This window comes from Pelecanus crispus, chromosome 18, assembly GCF_030463565.1.
Source record: "Pelecanus crispus isolate bPelCri1 chromosome 18, bPelCri1.pri, whole genome shotgun sequence".
Classification (NCBI taxonomy): Eukaryota; Metazoa; Chordata; class Aves; order Pelecaniformes; family Pelecanidae; genus Pelecanus; species Pelecanus crispus.
This window is the reverse complement of record NC_134660.1, coordinates 3,357,567-3,381,457: the sequence shown is the minus strand read 5'-3', so window position 1 is coordinate 3,381,457 and position 23,891 is coordinate 3,357,567. Positions and strand designations below refer to the sequence as shown.

General features: G+C 66.8%; 1 protein-coding gene across 1 annotated transcript; it reads left to right on the top strand.

Annotated features, from left to right (window-relative positions):
* The first annotated feature begins 5,237 nt into the window (after positions 1-5,237).
* LOC142595337 (signal transducer and activator of transcription 5B) lies at positions 5,238-23,411 on the top strand. The gene is made up of 19 exons (XM_075723117.1): positions 5,238-5,256; positions 17,708-17,845; positions 17,964-18,120; positions 18,205-18,294; positions 18,493-18,667; positions 18,743-18,873; positions 18,949-19,100; positions 19,183-19,338; positions 19,440-19,619; positions 19,785-19,872; positions 20,045-20,167; positions 20,346-20,438; positions 20,569-20,775; positions 21,230-21,324; positions 21,395-21,525; positions 22,266-22,436; positions 22,645-22,696; positions 23,108-23,215; positions 23,285-23,411. The coding sequence occupies exons 2-19, from the start codon at positions 17,718-17,720 to the stop codon at positions 23,409-23,411; spliced, it is 2,364 nt and encodes a 787-aa protein (XP_075579232.1). The 5' UTR covers positions 5,238-5,256; positions 17,708-17,717.
* The last annotated feature ends 480 nt before the right edge of the window (positions 23,412-23,891 follow it).

Below are 23,891 nucleotides of genomic sequence, written 5' to 3'. Positions count from 1 at the left end.
GCCCAGCGGCCACCCCGGCTTTGGCAGCGCTGGGTGCATCCCTCTCACCCCATCTCAGGGAAATCGGGACGTGCTGTGCTTGGGCACCAGGACAGCACCTTCCTCCGGGGCAGCCGTAGCTGCCCTGGGAAGCAGAGCCACAAGGCAATGGCCACAGCTCTTCGCTGCTGCCCGAGGCACTCCTGCCTGCTCAGCAAATGCTGTTGGGGGCGAGGAGCCGGCGACGGCACTGGCCAGAGACCCGGGAGCAGCTCCAGTGCTGGGAAATCCGCCGCAGGGGGGGATGGCTGCAGCTCGCTGAGCTCGCGTGGCCGAGCCCGTGATGCAGCCCCTGCCCGCGGGCGCCCGCACCCAGAGCAGAAGGGGCCCGGGGCTGCTGGGGCGGGCAGGAGGGGACCAGCACAGCCCTGCCGAAGCTTCGCCCTCGCTGCGTGTTTGAAACGGGGTGGGAAAACATGAAGCTGTGACTAATTTGGGGATTCATCTGGTTTTCATTAACTGGGCTGGATTATCACAACAGGGTTTTCTGGCCTCGACACAGATCCGGGGACGTGGGACCCAAAGCAGGGATGGGTCGAGGCTGGGGTCCTCGGCAAGACCTCCCGCCTCACGGATGAACTTGAGGGGATGGAGTAGAGGCTGCGCCCTGCCTGCAGGTGACGTGGTCGGGGCATTTGTGCTTTGGCCGAGCCCTGCGCCCTGCACGTCCCAGGAGCAGCAGAGAGGGATGTGGAGGAGCCTCGTGGATGGGATGTGCCAGGAGGGCTTTGGGGGGGGAGGGCAACAGCCAGCAGCCTTGGGACCTCTCCAGCGACTGCCTAAATAAATGCTTCCACTCCTGAGAAATAATTAAGACCCTCGAGATGCCACTTAGAGAAGAAGGCCACTCTGCCTGCGTTCCTCACGCTCCTGCTCCAAAAACAGAGGCAATTTTCTAGGAAATCAATTATGAAGCCCCATGCTCCCTCTCTCCCCTGAAGTGCAGCGTCACTCGGCATCCTGTTGAGCTCATCTGAGATGACAAAGTGTTTGGCCGCAGCTCAGCCTGGACACTGTTTACCTTCCCAGAGGTTTTTTGAGACTTCCTCAGTCCAATACAGGAGTTGTTCCGATGAGAGCAGGGACCCAGCAGTGCCGGGAGCTTGCTGGGGTTGTGAGCGAGCTCAGGCGCTTTGCCGTGCTCGGTTGGCTGGAAAATTCACCTTTCCTGCCCTGCCCAGAGGTGCTGGTGTTGCCCCTTAGATCCCCTGGGTGCTGATGCACTGCCCCAGCGCCAGCTCTTTCATGGCAGGGTCTGGCTGCTCTGCACCGAAGCAGGACCAGGTGAGATGGCGGAGGGGGGAACGCCGGCCATGCCCAGGAGCCTCCTCTGCTGTTTGCAGAGTCTGTCCTGCCCGGACAGATCCTGGGGCTGCCTGTCTCTGGGAGGGTCCGATGTGGCCCTCTTGTCCCCAAGAGCCACCACCAGCACCACCACAGCTGCTGGGGCAGCACCGGGGCAGCACCGGGGCATTGCCGGGGCAGAACCAGGGCAGCCCTCCATCAGTTACTGCTGCAGCCGCTGTTCCCCCATTCCCTTCCTCCCTCCAGAAAGGAATAATTCCTCTTGGGTAACATCCTTGGGTAACAGCCAGCTTGGAGTTTTCCTTGGGATCTGTTTGAAACGAAACTCTGATTTGATTTGATTTGATTCCATTTGCTCTCTTGGCATGGAGCACTCTCCACTTTCTCTCCCATCACTAATTTCTTCCCCCCTTTTTTTTCCCCTTCCTACCAAAAAGGGGAGGGAGAAGTCAGAGGGAAGGGAAGAGGGAACAGAGGATGTTTTGTGTACATTTTCCAGCCCTCCCGAGCACGTGTAGCTGTGCGGGTCTCTAGCACGGGGACCACCGTGTCCCCAGGACCCTCCAGAGCTGCCTGGACTCGCTGTGCCCGGCTGGAGGCCTGGCAGCTGCAGACATTGCGTTTGACCTTGATTTTCTCGGCTGGAGCAGCCAGTGCCTGGATGACTGCGCCGATGGGTTATGTGGGCCAGGGATTGTGAAAGCCATTTGTCCGTGTGATGCAACTCGCTAGAGTGTGAGCGTCCCCAGCCAAGGCAGGGAGTGCAGGGAGTGCAGTCCTTCTGCAGATTTCCCCATTCCTTTCCATTGTCTTAGTGGAAAAAGACAGCATGGGAGATGCTGGCCCCATGCTGGGTGCCCGTCCCTGGCTCGCCAGGGTCCCAGCTCACCTCCCCGTGATGTCTGGAGCACCACGGGAGCGCTGGGAACGGCAGCCAGGACTCTCCTGGCAGCAGCTCAGCAGCAATGTGTCAGCCCCATGTGCATGAGATGCCTCCTGAGGGTACGAGCGCAGGCGATGAAACGTTTGGTGGGAGCTGGGAGCTGCTCGGGCTGGAGCCACTTGTCCCCCCGGGCCATGCTGTTCATCCTGGGCTGCTCTGGGCACGTAGCGAATGCTGGCGGGGAGGAGGTGAGCTGAAAAGCACCGGTTTGTGGCTGGCATTTGCATGTGAGCAGGTGCTGCCCAGCCCACGGATATTTATCTCTTGGACGCGTGGAGACGGGCCAGGCGATGAGGAGCTGGAGCTGGAGAAGGGCTGTTTGGGGGTGTCAGTCTGGGCAGCAGAGCCCGGAAGGCTGCGGCACTCCAGGGAAGGCTGTGGCTTTGCTGGCTGGACAAAGGTACGTGGGCATCCTGCCGTGTTCCTGCCGTGGCCCTGGCTTCCAGGGCTCACAGCGCTGTCCCCTGGGCTCGCTTCCCTGCCAGCCAGCTCCCACGGCTGCATGCTCCTGAAGGAAAGCAGACTTTACTACAAAAGCAATAGATTAAAAAAATGGAGAGGTGAGAATTTGGGACCGTGCTTTTACGTAACGGCTGAGTGATTTGCAATTGCCGGTGTATTAACTGTGCTGAGAACGATCCTGTCCCAGCACCAGCACTCCAGGAAGAAGAACTGAGCCCATATTTCCCAGCTTCCCGGGGCTGGCGCTGGGTGCTCACCAGCCCTGGGCAGGGGTCACCCACGCTTCTCCCAGGCCAGAGCGGGACGGCACCGTGCACCCACTGAACTTCCCTCCAGAGTTTTTTCAGGCCGCAGAAGATTAACTGGTAACGAAAGCGAAAGCCCAGGAGATCCCATGCGGCTGGCAAGAGCGCTCAAGCAGAAACGAGCACGCCCAATATTGCTTCCTGCCCAGTCACCTCTCCCTGCCACCGCACAGCAGCTGCCCACTGCCCGGGGTGCCCCGACACCCGGGGTACCCCATTGCCCCGAGGTGCCGGTGCTGCCTGGGAGGTGTTTGGTGTGGGCAGGCAGCTGTGCAAGAGCCACTCGGGCTGGTTTTCTCATGGCTGCTGCCACCTTTCCCTGTTTGGGGGATGCCAGAGCTCCAGGTAGTGCTTTGGGTCTCCTTACAGCTTGCGGAGGACGTGGCAGCTTGGGAGAGGGAGATGCACTGGTGCCCGTTCCCCTGCCTTCACTCCCAGCATCCTCGCCCCGTTGGTGCACGAGGCTGCGGCAGCACTGGGCACCCCGCCGTGGTGCGGATGCCAGCCGTGCACGCGGCCTCACAGCGTCAGACCGGGGCCTGCAGCAGGCGAGGGCATCCGTGTCCAAACAGGGGAGCTGAGCTTGTTTCACATGGAGGGCCCGGCGCAGTCACTGCCACAAGGCACTCCTGCAGCTGTGTGTGCAGCCGCCCGGTACCACAGCGGCGAGGGAACAGGACACCGGGGTCTGGGGAACCCCGACCAGGCGCATGTGGGGTGCCCAGGTCTGGCACAGCAGGTGCTTGGCTGGAGCTGATAAACCCCACAGACCCCACGACGCGGGGCCGGTGCTCCTGTCCTCCAACGGTGCCCATCCTCGGCTGTGGCACCACCTGAATCCTGCCAGGGCCAGCGGCCCGGCGCTGCACCCCGGTGTGGATGTACCTGCTCGAGCGGCTGCTGCGCTGTGCGGGCACGTGCAGGGATTAAGGAAACCTGAGGGGACTCTGTCATCAGGAGGTGGCTCGTGGCTGCTACACACATCCCCGCCGGTCTCGCCTTTTGGATGACTCCCGTCCCTGAAGGCTCCTCGCCCCGGGAGCTCCCTGGGCTGGCAGAGTCCCACTTTCCCCAAGCTTGGATGGTGGCCTCCCCTTGCATCCCCAGGCTGGCTGGCACCTCCGGCCCTGCAGCGTGGGAGCCTTTCCCTGCGAGCCCAGCCTGAGCCGCTGGCACAGCCCCAGCACCGCACCCCTCGTGCCCCCCGTGCTCCCATGGCTGAGTTACCAGAAGGGAGGAAGCCTGTGGAGCCGCAAGGAGCCGGGGCAGTGGCATTACTCATTCTGCACTTGACGGGATGGGATTTCCTTTCTCTCCTCGTACTCACATCCAAACCCCAGCAAGCTCCACATGGCTCCCACGGGAAACCTATTCTCCCTGGGTGCAGGAACCTGCGCAGCCTCTGCTCTGAGAGGTTCGGGACGAGCGAGGAGGCAGCCGAGGCCTGCAGGCAGCGCACCACAAAGAAACCATTAAGAAATATTAATAGGTGCAACGGGCAGCATTCGCACCTTTGCTGCAGGCCAGAGGGGCGGCCGGCACGCAGCGGGGTGGGTGGGCGGCTGCGGTGGCCGCAGGGTGCGGGGGAAGAGCCCGTCCCGTGGGCAGGGGGGGAAATGGCCAGGGCCCCGGGGGACCAGGGAGGATGCGGGAGAAGGGAGAGGTGCGGACGGGGGATCCCGGTGCCCGTGGGGCCACGTCTGGTGCCGGGGGCCTGATCCTGGTGCCAGTGCCCGGTGCTGCAGTGGGCCCCCCCCGCTGCCAGTGCTGGTGTTGGGGTGGGACCCCCCAGGCGCAAGGGCCCCGTGCCGGTGCCTGGTGCTGGCTCCTGCCGCTGCCAGCGGCCGGTACCGGTTTGGGCACCCCCGTGCCCAGCACCGACGCCCGGTACTGGTTTGGGGTTCCCTGGTAGCCGGTGCCAAACTCCGGTTTGCCCCCCGCCGTAGCCGGTGCTGAAGCTTGCAACTGCTTTGGGCTCTGCCGCTGCCCGGTGCCGCTGCCCGGTGCCGGTGGCGCGGCGGGGGCGGGCGGGGGGCGGTGCCGCGGGGGGGGCGGTGCCGCGCGGGCCGGGCCGGGCCGGGCGGCGGCGGCGGGGGACGGCGCAGGCGGCGGCGGCGGCGGCCGGAGGGGGCAGAGCGGCGGCGGAGCCGAGCGCCGAGAGCCGCCGGAGCAGCGGAGCCGCAGCCGCCGCCGCGGCCGCAGGTACGGGCGGGAGCGGGGCCGCCATCGCCGCCGGGGCCGCTTTCGCTTTCCGCGATCGTAGCCGGGCGGCGGGGCCGGGGCCGGCGGCACCTGCGGCGGAGGGCGGGGGGCTCCCGTCCCTCCCCTCCCCTCCCTCCGCCCGTCGGTAAATATTTTGGGTGTTTCGTAACTCCCGGCCGGGCGCAGCTCCTCGGCGGGGCCGCGCTCGGGGCGCTGCGGGGGCTCCGGCCGGGCCCGCGGCCCCGCTGCGGGCGGGGGGGCCGCGCACGGTGCGGGCAGGGGCGCGGGCAGCGCGCGGGGCCGCCCCCGCCGCGGCGTTCCCCGGGGGGCGGGGGGGGGCGGCGGGGCCGTGCCGGTGCCCGGGGCCGCGGCGCATCCCGGAGCGCGGCCGGTTCCCGCCGCCCCGGGCCGGGCCCTGCCTGAGCCGTGGCCGCCGGGGCAGCGCCGAAACCGGCGCCGGGGGGGGCCGGCCCCGAGCCCCGGGCCCCGAGCCCCGAGCCCCGGCAGGCGGGGGTCCCGCCGCGGGCAGCACACCGCATCGCGGCAACGCAACGGGAGCGGGGGTCCCGCTCGCCGGCGGTGGGACGCAGGGCTCCACGCTGCCGGGCAGAGTCGAAGCTGGATGGAGAACGTTCCCCCCGTGCGAGGCGGGAGCGGTGACACCCGGGGGGGACTGCAGCGCCCGGTGGCCTTTCACCCAGCTCGTGCGTCAGCCGGGGCGCGCGGCCGGGTGACTGCGAGCCCCGGGGAGCGGCAGCCGCCACCTGTCCGGCGGGATACGGGAGCTGTCAGGGCTCTGCGCCCAGCCAGCCGGCCACCGGGCTCGCGCCAGGCTGGGCTCCGGGCAGCTCCTCGCCGTGACGTCAAGTGGCACCGGGTCTGCGGTGCCCAAGTCGCGTTGGCACCGGGGTGCGGGCAGTGGCTCTGCCGAGGGATCCCCGGCTCTGCCTCCTCCAGAACTGCTGACCACGGTAACGCCGCCGACGTCAGCCGCAGCGCGGAGCTGGGGCCGTGGGCTCGCGTGAACTCGTGGTGAGGCTTGGCAGGAGCCCACGCGCTCAGGGGAGCCCCGTGGCAGAGGGCAGGGGACAGGCAGTGACAACAAGCGATTTGTTGGCCGTGGTTGGTGTGCGTTGCCGAGGAGCGCGGGGGACGGCGCTGCCGTGGTAGGGCCGCGTGGCTCGCCCGTGGCAGGGATGTGGCACACGAAGTCCCCGCAGCACGGGTCGCTTTGTTGGACGTTCCTGGCCCCGGGCTGGCTCACCCCACCGGCTGCCGGTGGCCAGGCCCGCGTCCCCGGCAGCACTCACGGCTGCAGCCGGAGCTGCGCAAGCCCTGGCAGCCGGTGTCCGCGGAGGCAGTCGTTTCGTGCGCTGTGGGGTGGTCTGGAGAGCCTGCCCACCACCGCGGGCACCAGGGAGCGAGCCCTGTGCTGTGGGAGCTTTGTTCCCCCTCGCCCCTGTACCCCGACTTCGGGAGGAAGGCTCTGCGCCTGTCACGGGGAGCACAGCCCTGCACTGGTGCGGCGGGGCTGGCTGCCGTTGCGGTGCTCTCTCGGTGGTGATTTCGAGCCGAGGTTTGCCATCGTGCTTTGATGCGTTTGCACCAGCGCAGCGATCCCACCCTGCAGGGAGATGTGCTTGGGGTCCGGCACCGAGCCTGGCTCTGCCCCGTCCATGTGGCTCCGGTGAGGGAGAGGCGCTGGGGGTGTCGGGCTTACCTGCCTGTGGACTGCAGCAGCAAGCCCTGGGCATTCCCAAAGCCGTCGTGATCGCAGCCCAACCTGACATGGCTTCCAGGTCCCTGAGGCGCTGGATGTGAGGGTGGAGACCATCTCCTTGGGTTTTATAACCATCCCTGGAGAGCAGGGCTCGTCCCTGGGGCCAGGGAGGGCTGTGCCGTGCTGCACCGCATGTGCAGCCACGTGGAGGAGGAGCTCCGGTGCAGGTTGCGAGGTGCCAACAGCCCGTGCCCGGGGACGCGGAGAGCTGGGCTGGGAACGGGGCGTGACGGGCGGCCGTCGCCCACTCTGTGCTTCATGACACTTTGGCAGTGTCCCCCCTCAGGGGGTGTTTGCCCCCCCGGCAGTTGTCACTAGAGCCACCTCGCCGGCTTTGGTACGCCCACCTTGTCCCGAGGCCGATGTTTTGGGACAGGACGAGGGATGCTGGCACCGGTGCTGGGCTCGGGGAGCTGCAGCTGGGGATGCTCCGTGCAGGGTTGCATGGAGCCTCTGGAGGGACCTTCCCCTCTCGCTGCAGGGGAAGTGCTGACTCCAAAGCGGCTGTGAAGTCTTTGCTGTGGGGTTTCCCACCTCTCTTCTCGAGTGATAGCAAAACCCAGATACTCTGCTTACGAAAAATCCCTGCTCCTTGTACTCCTCTACGGCGTGGGTGGTGGGGCAGCGGGTGGTGACGGTGCTGTGCTGAGTACAGTAAAGTGGCCCCATCAGCTGGGAAATGACTTTCTGGTTTGCAAGGAATTACTGTAAGCTGGGCTGTGCTCGACAGGCTTCACGGCAGCCCCGGGGAGCCGGCGGGAGCCCGGGCACGGCAGGATGGCGCGGGGGTTGAGCAGGACCTCCCTCCCATTAGCATCCCCCGGGCACCCGTGCCGGGGCCGCGGTCCCTCTGCCCCGCGGGGCTGCAGCGGCTGCCGGCTTCCCACCGCGCGGCTGCGGGGGCTGCCCTGGGAGCAGCCTCTGCGTTACGGGGCCGAACGCACCGCGGTGGTGCCTGCAGCGGGGGAGCCAGCGCAGGGCTGCGTGTGCTGGGGGACGGAGGCAGGGGCTCGCCGGTGCCCGCCTCACCGGGACGGATCAGGGCTCGGCTCCGCGGCCGCACAGGCGGCTCCGGCCTGGGAGGCTGTGCCGGCTGCTAGCTCTGGGGCTCCAGCATGCTCTGGGAGAAGTAGCCTCGACAGCTGTAATGTTTCTGTGGCATGCCTTTCCTTTCATGGGGTGTCTATTTTGCAACCCCCAAGTGTTTTGATCCCAGGAGGAAGGGGGCGGGGGTGTTTACCCTGGCACCGCGTGGCCGGTGCAGGATCCAAGCGGCGCTGGGCATGCCTGAATTTTACGTGCAGCAACAGTTCTAGCAACATCTGCTGGCTGATAAAAGGTAGGCTGCCGTGAACCGCTTCTCCCGCTGCGTTGGGAAATGTCGAGGGGGAGGCACACATGCGAACACGGCTTCCTGGCCGATAGGGCTGAGCTGACTTGCTGATAAAGCAGAATCCACCCATCTAGCTGCACCAGAGGGGCCGGGAACGCTGGCTGCTCGCAGGCGGGCACACTTCGTGCCCTGCATTTCCCCTAGTGCCAGCTCCTGCTTGCTGCCAAGCCGGGGAGCGATGTGCTGCCGGGCGGCTTCTCGCCGGGCTCGCGCAGCCGCGGTGGTATAGCCAAATCGTAGCATGGTCACAACTGGCTCCCTGTTCAAACAGTCACTGGTGAGTTTTGCAATCTCCATTTTTCGCTGCAACTTTGTGTCTTCCTGTTGTTGTGAGATGTAAACGCTGGTTTATAGCACAGCTCTGCCAGGGAGGGAATTGGGGAAAAGGCTGGGGCAGAGCTCGAAGCGCCGGCGCGGCATCAGCACAGCCCCGGCCGCCGAGCGGCTGAGCGCTGGGTGCATGCTCTGTCTGGCTTTTTGTCCCTCTCGCTCGATGGCTGTCTGCAAAGCTTTTAGCAGAGAAAGAGGCAGCTCTCACTGGCCGCTTATCCGAGTGCTTCATACCGGCTAAAACAGCTGTAAAATGATCTCTGTCCTATTTGGTGGTGTTAACATGCGTCCCTGGCGCTTTTGGGCTGCAGCTCTGGGCGGCACAGCTGCCCTGGCCCCGTGCGCTCCGTTTATAACCCCATTAGTCACCTGAGCCTTTTGGAAACGCTTAGGTGGGGAGCTCACGGTGCGGCTCAGAGGCCAGGGCTCTGCTCAGCCCCGGCACCGTCAGTGGCTGCTGCCGCTCCTGGGGCTGCGGAGCGTGTTCCGGGGCAAGGAAAGCCAAAACCCAGCTCTCCCACCTGGATGCATTTGTGTGCATTGGGGATGAACGTTGGGTTTAACTCTGGCCCAGGTTTGACTGAGGTTTACCTCTTCTGAATGAGATTGTTGTTGCAGAAACCATTGGTGTTTTGGCTTTTTATTCCCTTTCCAACTAGTCCCCCCTCCTGGCAGCGTCCCTGGGTGTCTGCGTGCCCCCTCTTCTGAAGGCAAGGCTTTACCCCCCCTCCCTTCTGAGCTGCCAACCTGGTGTGAGAGCATCTCCAAGTGTGGGGCTGCTGGGGCACGAACCCCGAATGGCCCGGAGGGGCCCGGAGGAGCGTGGTGGGGGTGCAGGGGCTGCACCGGGGGGCACCTGCCTGTCCCGCACCTCCGCTCCTTTTAGTGCCTGACAGCACAGGGCCTCCTGCCCGCTGTGGCGGGAGGCTGTGACTCCCGGGAGTTTTCCTGTTGACCAGACACGTCGCTGGGCTGTCGGCACGCGGCGGCAGGAGCCCGGCGCTGTGCCGCAGGGTGCTGCCTGAGCCTGCCCTCGAGCAGGGACCACGGGGTGCTGCTGGGCTGGGACGTCTGCGAGGGCTGGCGAGGCAGAGGGCTGGCGAGGCAGAGGGCTGGCGAGCATTTTTGCAGGCTCCGTGCCGGCTGCTGTTGGCGGTGGGTGTAGAGCAGCACCCAGTGTCCCCCGTTGCCCGAGTACCCTTGTGTGCAGCTGGGCGCTTGCAGCCCGCGTTCGGTGTTTGCTCCTGAAGATGTGTGAGGGTTTGCCCGCCCAACTGCAGCTGCGCGGTGGGTCCTGCACGTACCCTGCGCCGTCTCACAGTGTGGTCGGTGCCTCTTCCTCGGGCGGGGTGGTCGGGCAGGGCAGTGGGTGCCCTCATGTGCTGGTGTCCCTCTGCCTGTCCCTGCTCCCCTGCCGTCCCTTTCCTGCCCCAGGCGCCCGTGCCATGGTGTGCAGGCCAGGCTGGTCCCGCGGGATGGCTGTGCCGGCGGTGGGGGAGGCTCCTGCACCGTCTCCCCTGCCACGTGGAGAGCACCAGCATGGCGTTGGCCGGAGGGGGATGGATGCGGCCGGAGTGGTGCAGCCGGTGCCTGTGCTGCCCGTGTCTCCCCCGGCCCGCCTGGGTCCTGCTCTGCAAATCCAGCCTGGCCGGCGACCGGATTAGTGCGATTGTATGCGCTCGCTGGAGCGTGGCAGATAAAATGAAATTGTGTCTCCAGACCCCAATCGGGACTAATTCGACGCTGAAATGAGCTTAATCCTCAGGTCCTTCTGACCAGCCCATCCCTGGGTGGCTGGTGCTGGTCTGAGCAGGGATTAGCAGCGAGCCCAGGGCTGTGCTGGAGGCGGCCTCAGTGCTGAGGGCTGGCGCGGGACCCACGGGACCCCGGGGCATTTGCGGGGTCCCTGGGCGGTGGCTGCTCTGCTTGGCTGGTTTGTTGGAAGGGGCGACACAAGGATGAACCGGCTGGCGGGGGTGCAGGGGCTTCTCCCTTGTCGCAGATCTGCCTGGCCTGTTCCTAAGCCTGAAGCTTCTGCCCCATCCTTGGCGCAGTCGCTGGGATGCTGTCACCTCCCAGCCCTTCCCCAGGGCCGTGTCAGGGCTGATGCCTCTTCCCTCCTGGGATGGAGGACGGGGACCGGAGCTGGACCCTTCCTGCTGGGAAGGCGCGAGGGCGGCGTGTGAGTCCCCGGGGGCTGCACCTCCGGCAGGCAGGTGCTTCGCCCTCAGCACAGCGTTACAGGGGGCTGGGGTGGGTCGTTATTGTTGCGGAGGGAAAATACCTTCATCAAGTGCCCTGGCACGTGGCGGTTGTGCATCCCCTCCCTGGCAAGGGCCGGTGCCCGGCCGGAGCTGGGATGCTATGGTGAGCAGTGGCTCCGCACCCGCCCCGGGATCCCCCCACTGAGCCCAGGGGAAGCCCCGGGACCCTGAGGCGTCAGAGCTGGCAGCTCCCTGCCGCACCAGCCCCGCAGCCAGTTAATTCGGCTGCTTGGCCCCAGGGAGCCGGGAGTAATTAAAGCTCTACCCAGGCCTCTCTAATCCTGTCTGTGGGTTTATGGCAAGGGTAGCACCGGTGCTGGCGGGGATTGGGCTCCCCACGGCAGATGTCCCGCAGGATCTGTGCTGGACTCGTGCCCACGGGGGCCGGGTGGGCGCTCGGCTCTGCCGGTGTGGCTGCATGGTGCGTCCTGCCCGCCGGCACCTGGCTCCCGCTCTGGCACTGGCTGCCTGCGTGTCTGGGTGGGCAGGCTGCCTGGGCTGCGCTGCCGCGCTCTGCTCGGCCCTCGGCCCCCCCCCCAGCACCCAGACAGGCCCCCGTTGTTCCTGAGCAGCCGCAGCCTCCAGCCCAGCCCGCGCGGGGTCCGGCACAGCCGGCTCATTGTGCCGGGGCCAGGCGGGTGGCCCCGTATGGTGGGGCAGGCTCGGCTCGCCGGGGTGACCCCGAGGGACAGGGCTGGGGCGGGGGGGCTGGCCCTCTTGCCTGCGCTGCGGCGAGCTCGGCCGGGGTGGTGGCAGCGTAGCCGTGGCCCCCGTGCTCTGCCGTGGGGACCCAGGTCCTGCCGGTGCCGGTCCTGCTCCGTGCTCGGCGTTTGAGGAAATCCCGCCAGCGCCGGGGCAGCGCCCGTATCTGGCCTCAGCAGCACCAGGACAACTCTCAGTGCACTGGGGTGGTTTTCTCTTTACGTCCCAGCCCCTGGATTTGAGGCATTTTGCTGGGATTTCATTGGGTATTTTGGTGGTTTTGGTTTGACGCAGGTTTCTGGGCCTCTGTGGTTGGAAGGGAAAATCTGAAGAGGGGAGAAAAAACGCTCCTGAGGGCGGCAAATGCCAGTGGGCAGGTACAGCCCCAGGGCCGTGGCGTGAGCCGAGCTGCAGGCAGCCCCCGGCTCTGAGCCCCCCAGCACTTGTGCGGCAGCGCCGGTCCCCGGCTGGGGCATCTCCACCTGTGTCGGGGGCCGTTTTCTCCCTGGGCAGTGTCAGACCGTGCATGGGGTTTCCTTGTTCCTGTCACAGTGCGAGTTCTCCATTTTTGGCTCCCAAAGCTGCCGGGAAGCCCAGCTGGTGCTGGCACTGCCAGTCTGGGCTCTGCCCACCGCCTGCGGCGCCCATCGCCTCTGCCCTCGGGGGGGCACGTTGTGTTTCCAGAGCTTGCCCTGCCTCTTACGTGAGCCCCGCGGCTCCTGGCCCCGCTCACCTGGCCCCGGCAGTTTCCAGCGTGGGCCGGGGGCTCTGGCAGGCCAGGGCGGTCGGCTGCCGCCGGAGCAAAGCCGTCGGCTGCCACCGCTCTTCTGCGGGAGACAAACAAAACCCATCAAAGCACCGAGCTTCTAGAAGGAGCTCACCTCCCGCGCCTGGCGGGTGCTGCCGCCTCCCAGCCGAAAGCTGGAAACCACAGGCAGGCGTGAAACGGGCGAGCTGCCCCGTTCCCAGCGCCATGGCTCCCTCCGCACCGGCTCCGCCGTGCCCCGGTGCCCGCCAGCCCCCTCCGGCAGCTCCGAGCGGGGCCAGGGGGTCTGGGGGCTCCTCACCGGCACCCCGGTGTTCCCGGTGCAGGCTCTGCCCTGGTGCTGTGTGCCGGGGGGGTGTGAGCGGAGCCGGGGGGGTGCACGTGAGTCCGTCACGTCTCCCCCCATGCTGAGCTCCTGCATCGGTCCCTGGGGTCCCATCCCCGGCTGCCAGCCGCCCGTGGGGGCTCAGGGGGGCTCAGCCCCACCGACCCACTGAGGGCAGAGGCTGTGCCCCGCTCCAGCACTGGGGAGGAGTCCGGGGCCGAGCGCAGTGTGGGTGCTGGCCCCGCTCCCTCGGCGGGCACCACGCACGCAGCAGTGGCAGAGGGAACTGCCGGCAGCCTGAGGCTGACTGCCCTGCGCAGGCAGCTGACATTTTGGAAGGAAATAGCTGCTCTCCGCTCCTTCCTGTAGCACACAGCCTGTGAAACGGCTGCCCCGGGAGCCCGGCTGTGCCGGCAGCGCCTGCCTGGAGCCGCGGCCGGGCTGCCCGGGGGCCAGGACACCGGAGTGGCGCGTGGGGCAGAGCGGTGCCCGACCCTGGGTGAGTGCAGGGATGGGGCACCCCGTGCCGAGCCGGGGCTGCGGTTCCTGTGCCCTGGAGGAGCCGGGAACTGCGCCAAGCCCTGGGGGTCTGCCGGCCCCACCAAGCCCGTGCATGGGGGAGCCCCCAGCTGGGACGGCCCTGGGGCTGTGGGGCTCCCTGTGCCCCCCAGCTGCGGGGCAGGATGTGGGGCGCAGCGGCACTCGCTGCCCGCAGCGGGCAGGCCCACGTGCGAGGGGGGCCGAGCTGGGGGAGCCCTAGGCAGGGGTCCAGCTGAGTGGGGCCGGCGGGCTGCCCGGGGGCTCCAGCGGGTCCCCTGGGGTGAGGTGGTGCGGGCAGGGAGGCGAGCCATTGTGGGCGGGGGGGTGGGTGTCTGTGTCGGGGGAGCCGGAGCGGTGCTGTGTGCCAAGCGGCTGCTGTTGGCTGCCAGCACTGCCATTCCCGGGGCCTGGCTGGGGGCCAGATCCTGCCCTGGGAGGGAGCCTGCTTGTGGCTGCACTTCTTGGGGGGACGCAGGATCCCTTCCCACCGGGGCTGCCGGGGAGCAGCAGCAGCAGCGCTGGCTGGGGCAGGACCAGAGCCCCCCCCAGGCAGCACCGGCTACGAGGCGTGCAGGGTCTGGCCCTGTGGCCACAGGCGAGGCTGGCTCTGACCTGGAAGCGATCGTGGGCTCCCGGAGATGCCGAGAAACCACGTGTCTGTGTGTTTACTGCGGCGGGAGGAGGCAGCCGCGGCGGGCGCAGGGTCGCTGCCTGCCGGAGTCCAGCGCCGGGGGAAACGCTTGTGCCCCTGCCCAGGGGAGGACGCCGCTCTGGAGACCCCCGGACCGGGAGAGCACCGGGCAAAGGGCAGTGCAGGAGCCACCGCGGTGGAGGGGCTGCGTGGGCCAGGTGTGCGGGAGCGGGGGGGTTATGGCCAGAGCCCTTTGCCATGGCTCCCCTGGGGCATTGCCTGGCTCTCAGCCCCTGCCTGGCTCTGCAGGGCACAGGACTGGGCAAGGGGCTGTGGTCACAGGCTGTGCCGGCACCAGGGCAGGGGTGTCCTGCCTGCGGGGAGGTCCCCAGGGTGGCTGTGAGCATCCTGCGGCTGCGTGCAGCGAGCATCCTGTGAGCATCTGTGGCCGTGCGTGCACCGGCCCTTGAGCGGGTGCTGCCCATGTTTGGGCTTTGCCGTGCCTGTGGCACGTGGGAAGGTGCCGCCGGTGGCCTCGCCCTGTGAGGCATTTCCCTCCTTTTGTCTGCCCACGGACGCGCTCTGGCTCACTCTGGCTTTCCTGCAGCTTGTGACCCGGCGCTGGCGCCAGCCTGCTGCCGCAGCCGGGAAATGCCACCGCTCCTGCCCCCAGGGCTGCGGCTGCGGCCCGTCCCTGGTGTGGTCACATCGGGTTCCCTGGCCGGCCCCAGCGGTGCTGCCAGCCTCCTCCTGCCCATCCTCTCCTCTGCCTCTCACCCTCTGAGAGCCCCTTTTGGGTGGGCTTCACCCATTTTGCGGCTGGTTTGGCGGTGCCTCCCTGTCGGCAGCGGCGAGTGGGGCTGTTGGGTGCAGAAGCAATGACTGCCGGTGTCTCCCCTGCCTCTGTGCCTCCCCTGCCTGCACTGTTCCCACAGGGCTCAGGTCCCTCTCCATGGCACTTGTCCTACCTCAAGGAAGCTGCCGTGTGTGCCGCTTCGCGGGCGATAAAAGTCACCGGTGAGCACGTTGCTGTGGCTTGTTGAGTTGCTGCTGGTTAACCAAGCTGCAGTAATGGGTGGGTTATAGCTCACTGCCAGCAAGTAAATGCAAAGTAGCTTAAACCACTGCAATTATCTGTCTCTTGCAATCATTTTGGCATGTGTGTGGCTGGTGGCTGCAGCACGGCTGACCTGTGGCAACGTGCGACGCTGCAGCAGCGCTGCCTGTCCCTGCCAGGGTGCGGGAGCCGCAGCGAGTGCCGGGGCTGGTGGGCTGGGGATGGTGCCGGAGGTGGGTAAACGCCGGTGGGCTGGAGCGGGCCCTGCTTGCCTGACCCTGGAGAGGTTTCCTGAGCCAGGTGGCTGCGGGGCCAGGATGATGCACCGGCCGGGGGAGCGCGAGGATGGAGCTGGTCCCGGGGCGTAACCATCCCAAGGCTCCAAGGAGGTCCCTGCGAGCGCTCACCCTGGGCAGCCAGCAGTGCCGCCGAGGAGCATGGTGCTGGGCATGGCCCAAGCCAGGGCACTGCCGGCCACGCGCAGGAGCGCAGGGCTGCCTGGAAAGGCCGGTGGCTCTGGCTGCGGCTCCAGCTGCACACTGGGACCATGCTGCTGTACCTCTTGCTGAAGCAGAGCTGTTGCCCCAGCCTTGCCGGGTCTCATGGCCGGAAAGCCTCGTTTGCTCATGGCAGGCAGCTCTGGTGACTTGTGCTGGGGCACTCAGGGCACCCTGTGGCTCTCGGGGAGGTTTGGTGTGTCAGTCCGCAGGTGAGACAAAAATGAGATGCTTGGAGAAACGCCTGCTGTTGCATTGGTGATGCCCATGGAGGTCGTGTCCAAGCTTGGCATGAGTGTTTTTTTGGGGCGTGCTTATCCACGGGGGTGGCATGGCCCCCGGGGACGGCCCTGCCTTCGGTCAGGGCATGTGCTGGGTGAGCCATGCCACCATCGGCCGCTGCACGGTCCCCTTGTAAAGGCTGATGTGATGCTGGCTCGCCTTCCGCCAGGCGCCCCGGCAGCGATGCTCACGCTCCTGCTGCCAGGCCGGTGCCAGCCCAGCGCAGTGTCTGCCGGCTCACCACAGCAGCAGCCTGAGACTCGTTGCTTAACAACACGCTGGAGTGGAATAGGAAGTGTTTTGTCACCGCAAGATGGGAAGAGATCACCATTTTCTCGATAGGCAGGGCAGTGTTTGTTTGCTCTGTGTCCGTGCAGACGTCCCCACTGCTCCGGGAACTCACGGTTCTCACCGATGCCCTTTATCGAGCGTCCGCAATTTCTAACCGCCAGCTCGCATCCTGCTGTCGGCCATCCCACCTTCCCTTCCCCTCCTTGCCTGCGTTTTTATGCCTCCCCAGGCCCCTCCTTGCCAGCAGGATTTTAGACTCAGTGATTTCTGTGAATGTGGAAATGTTCCTCCCTTTTTATAGGGGAAAAATTCATTTTTAGCCAACTCTTGGTTATTGTTCCTCTTCCTGTACAGGGGGTGGGTGTGCAGGGCTCAGGGGCTCCGGCCGCGGCTTGGACCTCCTGCCGCCGGTGCCCCTGCCCGCGGAACGGCACCGGCTGCTTCTGGAGCCCCTCGGGCCACCGGGTATTTCTGAGGCTGAACAAAGCGCTTCGGGGAGCGAAGGAGGTGCAGCCCCCACCGGCACCGTCCCCTGCTCCCTCTGCTTGTCACCGGCCGGTGCAGTAACCAGATCCCGTCCCGGCCACTCGGCCTTGGGACGCAGCCCGAGGCCTCGTGCCCCTTCCCAGCACCTCCACATGACACTAAATCCCAGGTGGTTTGGGTGTGAGCGTGTGTAAATGCTGTTCATTGCTGCATCCTTGGCTCGGAGGGGCCGCAAGCCCCCCGGGCCCTCCCTCCTTGCTCACCATCGCGTCACCCTCAAACACTCGACTGCCAGGTTGTTTTTCCAGGCCCCACCAAGCTGCAGATATAACTGGGGACACTCTGGCTTTTTATAGGTGCTATCCCTGGCCGTCCTTTCTCCCCGCTTGCCGCGGCCGCCCCGTGTGAGCCGGGGCACGGGCGCTGCGTGGCGGGTGGGATCTGGCAGCGCTCCCGCCTGGAGCCAGAGCCGCCCCAAAACTTGCTTTGAGAAGCTCCGCGCTCCTGCCGGCGTCTCCTCCGTGGCGCTGGTGCCCGGGGCACGCAGTGGCCGCGGGACCGAGGACCCACGGGGGCTGCGGTGCCATGTGGGCCCTCAGGGCCGGGGCCGCTCCTGCCCCTCTGCCCGCTGGCACTGCCCGGGTGTGGGCAGGAGCCGGGGCGAGTGCGTGGGAGCCTCTGCTCTGCATCACCCGGGATTTCTCGCCAGCCCTCCCCCCGGCCCTGTTTCCTCATTTGCGTGGCCAGCGATGGCTGCGATCCCGTGGCGCAGCAAGGGGAAATGATTACCATGTGGAGAGGCAGCGCAGAGGCACGTTCATGGCCCCGGAGCACCCCAGGGTGCTTCCTAGAAAAGAGGGGGGGTGACTCAGAGCTGGCGTCCCCTGCCCCCACATGCCCCTTCCTTTGGCAGCTGGAGGCAGCTCCGGCAACCCTGGGGAACCCGGAGGAACCTGCAAAGGCCTTCATGAACCCGGAGGAATCTGCAAAGGGCTTCCTGAACGTGGAGGAACCTGCAAAGGGCTTGTGGGGGCAGGCGGGGCCGGACCCCCACCCGTGGGCGCAGCGCCCGGCCGCGGTGACGTGACGAGCCCCTCTCCCTGGCAGGTGGTGAGCCATGGCGGTGTGGATCCAGGCGCAGCAGCTCCAGGGCGAAGCCCTGCGGCAGATGCAGGCGCTCTACGGGCAGCACTTCCCCATCGAGGTGCGGCACTACCTGTCACAGTGGATCGAGAGCCAGGCGTGGTATGTCGGCGGGGTCCCTGTCCCTGTGGGGGATGCCGGCGGGTGCCCCCGTCTGCCGGGGAGCCTCCGAGCGGGGCCGGAGCTGCCCTGACGCCACCGCTCTGCTCCACGCGCGCAGGGATTCCATCGACCTCGACAACCCCCAGGAGAATGTGAAGGCGACGCAGCTGCTGGAGGGGCTGATCCAGGAGCTGCAGAAGAAGGCGGACCACCAAGTGGGTGAAGACGGCTTCCTGCTGAAGATCAAGCTGGGGCACTACGCCACGCAGCTGCAGGCAAGTGAGGGGGCCACAGGTGGGGGCTGCGGGGCCGGGGGGGTCCCTGCCCCGTGCCTGGCTCAGGTTGCCCTCTCCCTGCAGAACACGTATGACCGGTGCCCCATGGAGCTGGTGCGCTGCATCCGGCACATCCTCTACCACGAGCAGCGGCTGGTGCGGGAGGCGAACAACGTGAGTGGGGGCCACGGGGCGTCTGTGTCGCGGGGGGGTGAGGGAACGGGTCCCGCAGGATGAGGGGATGCTGGGGGTCTCCAGCACGGGGGTCGCGGGAGCAGCCCTGAAGCAGGGGGTGCTCTGGGTCCCCGCTGCCCCCAGGACCCAGGGGGATGGGGAGGGTCCCCCTTGCCATGCTGAGCGCTCCCCCTGCAGAGCCCCTCGCCGGCCGGCTCCTTGGTGGACGCCATGTCCCAGAAGCACCTGCAGATCAACCAGACCTTCGAGGAGCTGCGGCTCATCACACAGGACTCTGAGAGCGAGCTCAAGAAGCTGCAGCAGACGCAGGAGTACTTCATCATCCAGTACCAAGAGAATATGCGCCTCCAAGGTGCGCGGGGGGCTGGAGGGTGATGGGGTCGGGGTGCTGGTGGTGCCGGCCCTAACGTCACGCCCCGTCCCCCAGCCCAGTTCTCCCAGCTCTCCCAGCTGGGTCCCCAGGAGCGCCTGTCGCGGGAGACGACGCTGCAGCAGAAGAAGGCGTCGCTGGAGGCCTGGCTGCACCGGGAGGCCCAGACACTACAGCAGTACCGCGTGGTGAGTGCCGCCGCCCCAGCCCCGTGCCAGCTGTGCCGCCATCCCTGCACCCCGTAACGCCGTCCCGCCTCGCAGGACTTGGCTGAGAAGCACCAGAAGACGCTGCAGCTGCTGCGCAAGCAGCAAACGACCATCCTGGACGATGAGCTGATCCAGTGGAAGCGTCGGCAACAGCTGGCGGGGAATGGGGGCCCCCCCGAGGGCACCCTGGACGTGCTGCAGACCTGGTGGGTGCTGGCACCAGCTGTGCCTGGTGGGGCGGGACAGGGTGCTGAGCCCCGGCGCGGTGCTGAGCCCCGCTCCCCCCAGGTGCGAGAAGCTGGCAGAGATCATCTGGCAGAACCGGCAGCAGATCCGCCGGGCTGAGCACTTGTGCCAGCAGCTGCCGATCCCGGGCCCAGTGGAGGACATGCTGTCGGAGCTGAACAGCACCATCACCGACATCATCTCCGCCCTGGTGACCAGGTAGAGGTGGGGGCCTGGCTCGGCTGAGGCACCTGACAGGGTTGGGGGGGCCTGGTTGGGGCTGCTCTGCCTGCCTGCCCCTGATCCCCGTGCCCCCCCAGCACCTTCATCATCGAGAAGCAGCCCCCCCAGGTGCTGAAGACGCAGACCAAGTTCGCAGCCACCGTGCGGCTCCTGGTGGGGGGGAAGCTGAACGTGCACATGAACCCCCCCCAGGTGAAGGCCACCATCATCAGCGAGCAGCAAGCCAAGGCCCTGCTGAAGAATGAGAGCACCCGCAAGTAATGCCCGGGGGGCTGGGGGTGTGCTGCGGGGGGGGACTGGGCTGCTGCGGGGGGCTGGGGCTGCCGAGGGAGCAGGACCTGGAGCTGGGGGTGCAGGGGGCCGCACCTCATGTGGGCTCCCGGTCCCGCTGGTCCCCCTGACCCTGCACCTTCCCGTGGCAGTGAGAGCAGTGGGGAGATCCTCAACAACTGCTGCGTGATGGAGTATCACCAGGCCACGGGGACGCTCAGCGCCCACTTCCGCAACATGGTGAGCGCCGCCAGCTGCCCCCTCCCGACGCTCGCGCCCTCCCTCCTGTCCCCTCGTGTCCCTCTGTTCACCCCTCGTGTCCCCATCTGTGCTGCATCCTCACCGTGTTCACCCCGGTGTCCCCCCATGTCCCCATCTCTCCCCTCGTGCTCATCCCCTCGTGTCCCCGCAGTCCCTGAAGCGGATCAAGCGCTCGGACCGCCGCGGGGCTGAGTCAGTGACGGAGGAGAAGTTCACCATCCTCTTTGAGTCGCAGTTCAGTGTTGGTGGCAATGAGCTGGTCTTCCAAGTGAAGGTAAAGCCACCAGCCACGTCCCCTCTGCAGGGTCTGGGCGAGCCATGGGCACTGCGCCCAGGGGTGTGGGGCTGGGCTGGGGCCACGGGGTGCCCGTGCAGGCTGGGGTGGCCCAGGGGTGCCCATGGGTGATGCTCCCACGGTGCCCCACAGCCAATCCTGGTCTTCCTCCCGGCAGACGCTGTCCCTGCCCGTGGTGGTGATTGTGCACGGGAGCCAGGACAACAACGCCACGGCCACCGTGCTCTGGGACAATGCCTTCGCCGAGCCCGTGAGTGCCAGCGCCATGGCGGGGCAGGACAGGACCCGTCCGCCCCGGGGGCTGTGGGAGTTGGGCTCAGTCTCCTGGCAGGGACGTGCCAGGCAGAGCTCGGTGCTGACCCTGCTCTGTGCCCCCCCAGGGCCGCGTGCCCTTCGCCGTGCCCGACAAGGTGCAGTGGCCGCAGCTCTGCGAGGCGCTCAACATGAAGTTCAAGGCGGAGGTGCAGAGCAGCCGCGGGCTGACCAAGGAGAACTTGGTGTTCCTGGCGCAGAAGCTCTTCAACAGCACCAGCTCCCACCTGGAAGACTACAGCAGCACCACGGTGTCCTGGTCCCAGTTCAACCGGGTGAGCGGGCTGGGCTCTGTGCCAGGGGAGCCGTGGAGCCTCGGGGTCCCGCCGTGCTCTGGGACAGGGGCTTTGCTACGCCTGTGGTACCAGTGCTTGTGCCGGGGGGCTGGATGGGGCACAGCCCTCCCAAGGAGCTGTTTCTTGCTGGAGTGGTGCAAAACCGAGATGGCTGTTGGCTGCAGCAGGGCGGGAGGCGTTGCCTTCCTCGCTTGGAGGGACACAGGGTGCTGTCGAGCCCACAGACGGGGTCTGCATCCTCAGGGAGGCATTGCTGGCGCTCCCCCAGGGCTGTGCCACCTGGCCGGGCTGACCTGCGCCTGGTTTGGCAGCACCGGAGGCTGTCCTGCGGTCCAGGTCCCCGAGTCTCCACTGCTGCACCAAACGCTTGTGCTGCTTAACAGCAGCTATGGGGCTGGAGCCAGGAGCGCTCATTTTCTGGGGGTTTCAACAGGAAAACCTGCCTGGGAGGAATTACACCTTCTGGCAGTGGTTTGACGGGGTCATGGAGGTGTTGAAGAAGCATCTGAAGCCGCACTGGAATGACGGGTAAGAGCCGCCCTGCCCCGTGCTGCCCGGCCCCCTGCCCGCCCAGCCCTGACGCCCCTGCTCTGCCTAGGGCCATCCTGGGCTTCGTCAACAAGCAGCAGGCTCACGACCTGCTCATCAACAAGCCTGACGGGACCTTCCTGCTGCGGTTCAGCGACTCGGAGATTGGCGGCATCACCATCGCGTGGAAGTTCGACTCCTGTGAGTGCACAGCGGGAGCTGGCAGCCCCCTGCCCCACTGTCCCTGGCCCCCGCCTGGGACTCAGCCGTCTTGTGCCCGTGCTGCTGGTGCTGCTGGTGCTGCTCCTCCGGCACCTCCTGTCTCAGCTGGGCACCGGCACCGCCGCGGCCGGGCATGTGGGAGGCTTCCTCGGGAAAGGGGCAACTGCAGGAGCCTTTGGGAACACCTTGGCTGCCCCACGGGGAGCGGCGCTGCTGTTGCTCGCTGCAGCCATGGCCGCATCCAGCCCGAGCGCTGGCGTTGGCGGGGAGGAAGGACTGGGCTAAACCGTCCGACCCAACCACGGGGTCTTACTCGTGGCTGTATAAAACGCAGCGACTCCGTGGTGCTTCCTGGTGCAAGGGGATTGCACGGGTTGCCTGACGCTGTGCAGCGAGTCTGCTTGTTACTGTTCTTGCTGAGAGCACCCTTTGGAGGCTCGTGTGGCTGAGTTGCAACCGTGAAGCCCCGTGCAGGCCCCTGCGGCCGGGGAGAATCTGCCCCCCACATGCCTGGATGAGGACAGACATGCGTCCAGTTCACTGTGCCTCCTGGCTGATCCTGTTTTCTGGGCACCTGTGTTTTGCCCTTAAATGTTGCCGGGGGAGGGATGCAGCGCAGGAGATGCCATCTGATGTTCGACGCGATCCCGTATCCGGAGCGGGGCCAGGAGCCGCCGCCAGCTCTGGGCGTCACCACGGTCCTTGCTCTTGTCTTCCAGCTGAGAGGATGTTCTGGAACCTGATGCCTTTCACCACCAGGGACTTCTCCATCCGCTCCCTGGCTGACCGCCTCGGGGACCTCAGTTACCTTATCTACGTGTTCCCTGACCGGCCCAAGGATGAGGTGTTCTCCAAGTACTACACGCCGGTTCTCTGTGAGTCCACGCCAGGTAGCGCTGCCCCTTCACCCCACGCGCGTCCCTCTCCTTTGTGCATCGGACCGGGGTGGAGCCGGGGATCGCGGCATCCCTCCGCCCCGGGGCTGCATCCAGCCCCGCGGGGACTCTGCAGCTGGCCCTGCGCGAGCCCCCAGCCCCACCGCAGGCTCGCGGCACATGCCAGCAGCTCAGGGCCTTAGCGCTGCCTTCTTTCCTCCAGCTAAAGCCGTGGATGGATACGTGAAGCCACAGATCAAGCAAGTGGTGCCAGAGTAAGTCTGACCCTGGATGCAGACCCTGGGCAGTCCCATGGGATGGTCCCTGGCAAGCTGGCTGGGGCGGCCGGCAGCCCGGGGTGCCTCTGCTCTCGGGCTCTGGCACCGCCAAGGGCCCCATCGGTGCCGAGCTGGCGCTGGGGGCCGACAGCACAGGCCCGCGGCAGAGGCAGGGCTGCGCATTCCCCAGGAAGGCAGGCGGCCCCCCCCTCGCCGTGCTGCTACCCAGGGGGCTGGGGACCCTGCAGGTTGTCCCTGTTTGTGGGTGTGGGCTTTGGGTCCCCTGCCAGCACCCCGCCGGCCTCGGGAGATGCTGGTTGGAGGTGGTGGGAATTCCCAGAGCGCAGCTTCACCCCGGGGGAGCCCGTCCCATCCCGTGCCAGCACTCATGAGCCGCCGTCCCCGCAGGTTTGTCAGCGCGTCAGGCGATTCTGCCCCCGGAGGGGCCACCTACATGGACCAGGCTCCCTCGCCCGCCGTCTGCTCCCAGACCCATTACAACATGTACGCCCAGAAGTAGGTATCGCATCACCCGCCCCCCGCCTGCTGCGGCCAGTCCACCCCCTCACCCCCTGCCTCCCGCAGCCCCGACACTGTGCTGGACCCCGAGGGTGACTTCGACCTGGACGACACCATGGACGTGGCGAGGCACGTGGAGGAGCTGCTGCGGCGCCCCATGGACAGTCAGTGGATCCCCCACGCCCAGTCGTGACGGGCGGGCGCCTGGCCCCCCGCCTCCGGCCCCGGCGCTGCGGGGATTGTGCTGTGTTCGTGTCTCTGTGCCGGGGGCGGCGGGTGGGCCCTGCCCCGGAGATTTGCTCTGTGCAGCCCCAAAACGCAGGCTGGCGTCCGGCTCTTTGGTGTTTATGCCCTTGTATAAACGGCAGCGGATTTGTCGCATGGTTTTCCTGTATGTTCCTTTTAAAAGGCCCAGCTTCGGCTTTCCGCTTCTGCAAGCACCGGCCCTGGAGCCACCCTGCTCCCCGCCGAGGGGCTGCTCGGGGCAGGGGCCGGGCGTCCGGCCTCGGTTCGCTTTAGCAGTTGTCACTAAGAATGTACGTGTCGCCTTCTTGTTCTACCCCGTGGCTCCGTTCCCAGGGGGTGCGTGGGCGCACCGGACTCTGGCACGGGGCGGGGGGGTGGGGGGGGGGTGTCTGCTGGGGTCCCCTCTGGCCTGTGCCGGTGCTCTGCG

What these genes read in the sequence shown, in the direction of transcription:
- LOC142595337 (XM_075723117.1), top strand. Translation starts at nt 17,718, where the DNA reads ATGGCGGTGTGGATCCAGGCGCAGCAGCTCCAGGGCGAAGCCCTGCGG. An exon ending in TGGATCGAGAGCCAGGCGTG is followed by an intron (nt 17,846 to 17,963) that starts GTATGTCGGCGG and finishes CCACGCGCGCAG; the next exon opens with GGATTCCATCGACCTCGACA. An exon ending in CTGGACGTGCTGCAGACCTG is followed by an intron (nt 19,101 to 19,182) that starts GTGGGTGCTGGC and finishes CGCTCCCCCCAG; the next exon opens with GTGCGAGAAGCTGGCAGAGA.